Below are 7,908 nucleotides of genomic sequence, written 5' to 3' on the forward strand. Positions count from 1 at the left end.
TACAATTACAACTTAAAAAATATAACGTGACTCTAGTAACTTTTTTTCTTTTTTTATTAACCCTCTAGCTACAAAAAAAAATTAAATTCCTAGTGCAGCACGTATGAAGTTGTAAATGTTAAACAAATCAGTTGTTCTCTGCAGAAAATGTGCATGAACTACAACCTGTCTGAGGGTGCTTTCAGAGCTGTAGATCGTTTGCTTTGTTCCGAAAAAGGGATTAATTTGTTACATTGTTGCATTTTCTTCTTGGTTCGGTTTGCTTTCACACGGCAACATTGCAAAGCGTACCAAACTGTGTTTATGCAAGTCACATGTGAGTAAAGCTGTCCTCTTATTGGTCAGCGTTTACTTGTTTACGTTCCTCTGCGTCATTCATCAAGATGGATTGACAGGTTTACAGCGGCTTTATAGCTGTCCTGGCAAATATACACCGTGTGTGTGTTAGGGGTGGGCGATATGGGAAAAATATCATATCACGATTTTTTATAGAAATATCACGATTCACGATTTTTATCACGATTCTTTGTTAGTTTTACTATTTTGGTTTTACAAGTTGTCTGAGCATTACAGCCAAACTAGAAAGACAAAGATGCATGGCAGATATTTAGGCCAAAGTGGGTGAAGATAAAAAATCTGTCATTATTTTATTTTTCTTATTAAAAAATAAGAACAAAGATACACATTACAAATACACATAATATACAAATAAAACAAACAGTGCTTTATTTCCAGGTACAATAGGTGTATTTAGCAGAGCATTCAATGAAATTGAATGAACAAATATAAAAATAAAACACTATATAGACTGATTCCTAAAGCAACTGTATTAAAGTTTTTCAGTCAAGAATAGTGAGTGATTTTTCTCTTTGCGTTTTGTTAACGTTAAATTAATAGTTCCCCCACAAATTAATATTCTGTCATCTGTCTGTCAATTCTGTCACAATGTTGTATTTTTATATCATTTACTCAAAAGTTGTTTTAAACCTGAATGAGTTTCTTTCTTCTGCTGAACATAAATGCTATTTTGAAGAAGGTGGAAAACCAAACAGTTGCTGGTCCTCAGTGACTTCCATGGGATTGTTCTTTCCTACTATCAAAGTCAATGTAGACCAGCAACTGTTTGGTTTTCCACTGAGTAAATAATGACAGAAATTAAATTTTAGGGTGAACTATCCCTTTAATGACAGTCGACAGCATGTTTAGTGTCCTGTCCCTTTAAGAGCTGCACGCATCTAATATACAGGCACGCATCTGTTTCTCTCTTAACCATTTACTTTCATTTTAGAGATAACCAACTGAGTCTGTATGTAAACCTTGTGTGTGTTTGACAGTATTAGCGCAAAAGATAAGTTAGTTGAGTAATCAGGCGCTGTTAGACAGGGTTTTAGTGCGCGTGCTTCAGGTGTATCCGCTCAGAACAAGCGCACGTCAGACCAGCGCGTGAATTAAACATTTAACCAGCAAGGCTTGTATGCAAATAATGTACTTTTGCGATCGAGAATAAGTGCAGTGTCCTGTCTGAGTAACTCTACTGCTGTATGTCGTGTTGTACAGTATATAGAGACGGAGACCAGAACTGTATACCCCTAGTGTGTGTGTGTGTGTGTGTATATATATATATATATATGTATATATATGTGTGTGTATATGCATGCATGCATACATACAGGGCCGGCCCAAGCCTTTATGGGGCCCTAAGCAGAATTTTATTTGGGGGCCCCTTGGTGCCGCCAATATGACTGGTTATTGTCAAAGCTTGATTATTCACACACTATAAATCTAACACACCCATTATCAGTGTTTGTTGTAGCGGTGTTGCTTAGGGGGCAGTTGTGGCCTAATGGATAGAGAGTTGGCCTTATAACCTGAAGGTCGTGGGTTTGAGTCTCGGGTCCAGCAGGGATTGTAGGGGGTGAGAGTGAATACTCAACACTCTCTCCACCCTCAATACCACGACTGAGGTGAGACCCTTGAGCAAGGCACCGGACCCCCAACTGTTCCCGGGCGCCGCAGCATTGGCTGCCCACTGCTCCGGGTGTATGTTCACTACTGAGTGTACACTTGGATGGGTTAAATGCAGAGCACTAATTCAGAGTATGGTGCCCATACTTGGCCACAGACCACTTCCCTTTCCTTTTACATCATACTGCATGTTTTTACCCTTCTGTGATTTATAATTGTAATAGTTGCAAACTTACAACAGTGCTCAAAAGTGTTAATTTTCACTTTAACATTCAAAGTCTTAGGTCAAAGTTTCACAGACAGACTAAACCAGGATTAAGCCAGGATTAAACCATAGTTCAATTAGGATGTTTAAGTGATGTTTATAAACATGCCTTAGAAAAAAAATCATTACTGGTGTTCATCATAAGACAAAACAAAAGCACTGACATGTTTTAAGATCAGTCAGTGCAAGTTTCTTTCAGCTGAAATAGCTCATATTTACATTTTAGTCTAGGACTAGGCTTAAGCCTTGTCTGTGAAACAAGAAACCGGGGGTAAAGTATTAAGTGGCATACTTAATGTGCTGAAAAGTAGCTAAATAAACCAGCAGACAATGCATTTACAGAACAGAATGTTATTTTAACAACATAAATATTAATCGAAGTTGTACTTTTATTACAAGTCATACTTTTTATAATAAATATTAAACACAACAGAGAGCATCTGTAAATATAAAACAACAACTCTTAATTAATATCTAGCTAATTCAGGCATAATGATATTGGAATATAATAGCAAAGACGCAAAATGTAGGCTGAGGTAAATAATGTTAAGCTGTTATCAGTTTATGAAACAGAAGCTTATTGTTATTACAGAAATATATACCCAGGAAAGTTGTGGCAATTTTTACTGATCTGACCAGGGGTGCATTTCCCAAAAGCAACTATGGTCGCAAGTTCAGTCGTTACAAATAGAGTTCAGTGGAAATAAGGACCACAGTTAGCTAACAATGGTTTTGAGAAACGCACCTCTGATTTGTGCCACAAATTTGTGCCATGTTGAATTTGTAACCCCCCCCCCCCCCCCAAAACGCGATCGCTTTTGGCTGATTATTGTGCCTGCATGACACGTCGCTATGGAAATAATAAAAATTATATGTATAGAATATTTAATTATTTAATATTTCACTTTTGTATAATTACCACTGTCCATTGACATATATCACGAATATAAGATAAAATAAAATAAACGGTCATTTCATCTAGACTACTCTTGGGGCCCTCTGGTGGCCGCGGGGCCCTAAGCAGCCGCTTACTTCGCTTATGCCTTGGGCCGGCTCTGTGTATATGTATGTATATATATATATATATATATATATATATATATATATATATATCTATCTATATCGAGGCTTCGTCAGGACAGCATTCTTGTAATGCGCGGAGAAGAGTAATTAATTACACAACATTTTAATATGAAGAGGTGCTCTTTGGTATTCAACTGCAATAACAAACTCTCACTAACAAAATTACCCATCTTTTCTGGGTACTCAAAGCACTTGACTGCTAGACACAAAAGACACTAACTGCTGCATATTATCATAACATATTTCCTGTTTTGAATTATGAGACCGCTTGGTCCGTTGGGTCTGATTGCTTTCTCACCACAAACGAACCGCACCAAGAGGGAAAACCAACTCTAGTGCGATTCAACCGAACTAAATGAGGCAGGTGTGAAAGCACCCTTAGACACACGTTCAGAAATTGAGGATGCGTTAAATCATTCTGAAGTGTAGGTACCCTTGATGTTTCTGGAGAGCTGATTGTTGTGTGTTCTGCAGTCATCCCGGTTATTTTGGTAAGGTGGGAATGAGACATTACCACTTGAAGAGGAACGCTGTCTTCTGCCCCACCATTAACCTGGACAAGCTGTGGACGCTGGTCAGCGAGCAGACCCAGGTCAACTACAGCAAGAAGCCCGACGGCCCGGCGCCCATCATCGACGTGGTGCGCGCGGTGAGTGACCAGACCACAGCAGATCTTCATGTGCTGTGTGTGTGTGTGAGAGGCGTCTCTGGTTCCAGGGGATTATGTTGAGATTGTGCTGTTTTTCAGGGCTACTTCAAAGTGTTGGGAAAAGGCAAACTGCCCAAGCAGCCGGTCATCGTGAAGGCCAAGTTCTTCAGCAGACGGGCCGAGGAGAAGATCAAGGGTGTGGGAGGAGCGTGTGTGCTGACCGCTTAAACTCCTTTTGCTAAATAAAGTATCTGGAAAAGTAATGCTCATTGTTTTGGTGTTTCTCGTGTCTCATTGAGTTCAGCGATGGACACCTGGCAGGAGATCAGCTGTGTTCTGACCTCGAGGTCATCTTCAGGTGTTTAGAGCCTTCAATCTTATCAGTACTTTTACTTGGGTGTCAATGTGCAGCCCGACACTAACAATCTTATATATCATTACATTGAACATTGGCTTAGAAAGCTGCCAGTTTTTCAATGGCTTTGTGTTCTTAGCAGCTGATATCGTGATGAGAACATTTACCATCAGAGGTGGGTAGTAACGAGTTACATTTACTTCGTTACATTTACTTGAGTAAATTTGAGTAACTAATACTTTTAGAGTATATTTTAAAATGGGTACTTTTACTCTTACTCGAGTAAATTTTTAGTGAAAAAACGGTACTTTTACTTCGTTACTGTGGGCGACGCTCCTCTCGTTACTTTATCTTAATGCAATACGTAATAATAAAGATAAAAATGCTTCAATTTATTCCAAACGCGCCGTCTACCTTTCTCTGGGCAACGAGCGATGTCCGTTCGCGAATGATTCATTCTTTTGAGTCGATTCTGTTCGAAGGCTCGATCAAACCCGTGAATCTGCGGCACGCGCCGAGTCTCTGAAGCGGTTCTCTCTCAGATAACAGAGTTGAAGAACATCTAGAGCGCTGAAGACGTGGCTTTGGATCTACAGTCAGGTGAAAGCACATCTGCAAAGGCTTGTTTGCTAGAGCTATATGAAGATCTTTATTAGATGAACACCGCGTGTGCTGTCGGTTCCACAGGTATAGATTCGTTTACAGTACACAAACCATTCTTTTGTAAATGTACCTTATACATTAAATACAATCTAGAATTAAATCAGCTGTCACAGAGTATGAAATGAACACCCGCCAAACCCCCGTTAGTTCCAGGAGGAATGCCTTTGCTTAGACACAATTAATATTGATATTTTCACAATATTTACGCCTGCAGAAATAAAAGCTACATTTGTTTACGTTTCGCGGAACAGACGGAAGAAGATCCATCATATGCATTTATTTCGTTATGTTCAGATGTTCTGTAGCGGTCATGTGAGGAGATTTCGCTCTTCTCCGTGTCAGAGGTTATATACATACAAAATACATGACTAATAATTAATTAATATACTTAATAACATAATATACTTTAAAATATAATTTAATTCAGTGATGCAAATCTGAATCTTCTTTCAGCTGTTACTCCAGTTTTCAGAGTCATATGATCCTTCAGCAATCATTCTAATATATTGATTTATTATCAGTGTTGTTGAAAAAACCAGCATATGCTAGTTATGTTTTGAAGCTGTGATGCTGGTTTATGCTGGTCTTTTGCTGGTTTATGCTGGTCATGTGCTGGTCTTAAGCTGGTCAGACCATTTTAGGACCAGCTTAAACCAGCCCAAACCAGCATCCCATGCTTCAAAACATACCTATACCAGCATATGCTGGTTTTTCAACAGGGTTTTGCTGCTTTTTTTGGAACCTGTGACATTTTGTTCACAATTCTTTTATGAATAGAACACTGAAAAAGAACAGCATTGATAATAAATCAAGATATTGGAATGATTTCTGAAGGATTATGTGACACTGAAGACTGGCTTAAAGGCTGATAAAAATTCATTTGCATCACTGAAATAAATTACATTTAAAAAACATCTTTTCAACGGTAGTTGTGTGTGTGTATATATATAAATTGTATCTAAATATCTATATATCTAAATAAAAATAGACTATATTCAGTATATGATCCAAAGTATCCGATACCTTTTTACTCTTACTCAAGTAACTATTCAGACTATTTTACTTTTACTTGAGTAAATATTTCCACAAGTACTTTTACTTGAGTACAGTTTTTGGGTACTCTACCCACCTCTGTTTACCATAGAGTTTACTGTAGTTGCTTGTATTTTCTTGTGTGTTTTACGATGGAAAGCATTGATTCCTGAGTTTAGTTCAGAAAGTTTAATCATGATCTGGATTTCAAACACCTCATGTTACTTTAGATTGTCTTGACAGGACAAATGCACAAAACAATACAAGCATCTGGATTAATTTGTAGATGGACTACATGATACAGGTGTACACACTAGTCAACAGAAGTGGATCGAAACTCTTTAGTTCTAAAACTAAAATGTATTTTTGTCTTAGGACAACTTTGAACTTTTTTGATCCACTTCAAATGTTGACTACTGTATGTATATGTGTGTGTGTGTATATATATATATATATATATATATATATATATATACAGTGGCATGCGAAAGTTTGGGAACCCCTTGCAGAATCTGTGAAAATGTGGATAAATTTACCAAAATAAGAGAGATCATACAAAATGCATGTTATTTTTTATTTAGTACTGTCCTGAGTAAGATATTTTCCATAAAAGATGTTTACATATAGTCCACAAGACAAAAAAATAGCTGAAATTATTAAAATAACCACATTCAAAAGTTTGGGAACCCTTGGTTCTTAATACTGTGTGTGGTTACCTGGATGATCTACGACTGTTTTTTTGTTTTGTGATGGTTGTTCATGAGTCCCTTGTTTGTTCTGAACAGTTCAACTAAGCACTGTTCTTCAGAAAAATCCTCCAGGTCCTGCAGAATCTTCAGTTTTCCAGCATCTTTTGCATATTTGAACCCTTTCCAGCAGTAACTGTATGATTTTGAGATCCATCTTTTCACGCTGAGGGTGATTGAGGGACTCAAACACAACAATTAAAAAAGGTTCAAACATTCACTGATGCTCCTGAAGGAAACACGATGCATTAAGAGCCGGGGGGTGAAAACTTTTAAACAGGATGAAGATGTCCAAATTTTGTCCTTATTTTGTTGAAATATCATATTTTTCCATTTAGTACTGCCCTTCTGACGCGGCAGAAGATACTTGCATGTTTCCTGGAAGACAAATGAAGTACAATTTACCTTGATCTTCAAATTCAAAAAGTTTTCACCCCCGGCTCTTAATGCATCGTGTTTCCTTCAGGAGCATCAGTGAATGTTTGAACCTTTTTTAATTGTTGTGTTTGAGTCCCTCAATCATCCTCAGCGTGAAAAGGTGGGTCTCAAAATCATACAGTTACTGCTGGAAAGGGTTAAAATATGCAAAATGTATGTAGCTGCTATATCTGATCGTCATGAAGGCTACGGAGGTAACTCAGGCATTATCTGAAGGGGGCTCGCACACAGCAACAAGTCTGTGAAATTAAGTCTCCTGGGAGTACATGTGAAAGTGTTAAAATAAGAGTGTTAAATTAACACTGAAGCAGAATTAAAGTTAATGAGGTAATTAATAGATTAATTGAGTGATGATTGACCATTATTGAGGACACCTGATGTTAACAAGCAGAATTACCAAAGAAGAAAATCACAATTTTTAAGTCACCATTATAGTGGTCAGTGTTCACTTAGTTGCGCTCTTAACTCTTACATTTTTGAAGTTAGAATTTTCTAGGTTGTTATAACTGAATTTTAACAGACAGACAAGCAAAGAGAAAAATGAAACAAATATATGTATGCTGTTTTCCCTAAATCTCTGAACTCGATTAGAGCCAAAAAGTTAGATTTACATTGTTGATTATAGCAGCTTTGTGATTCATCAGCATAGGATTTCCAGAATTTTCAATACAATCCGAGGGGTTTCTTAAAAGTTGTTTGTTCTAAAATCTTT

General features: G+C 37.5%; 1 protein-coding gene across 1 annotated transcript in view; it reads left to right on the top strand.

The window, feature by feature from the left end:
* rpl27a (ribosomal protein L27a) overlaps positions 1-4,225 on the top strand; it is a 7,690-nt gene extending 3,465 nt beyond the window's left edge. The window contains exons 4-5 of the mRNA XM_079414212.1: positions 3,788-3,962; positions 4,062-4,225. Of these exons, the coding sequence (XP_079270338.1) occupies positions 3,788-3,962; positions 4,062-4,190 (304 nt within the window). The 3' untranslated portion in view covers positions 4,191-4,225. The remainder of the gene's footprint in view (positions 1-3,787; positions 3,963-4,061) is intronic.
* Positions 4,226-7,908: the final 3,683 nt, after the last annotated feature.

Source organism: Barbus barbus, assembly GCF_936440315.1.
Source record: "Barbus barbus genome assembly, chromosome: 50".
Taxonomy (NCBI): Eukaryota; Metazoa; Chordata; class Actinopteri; order Cypriniformes; family Cyprinidae; genus Barbus; species Barbus barbus.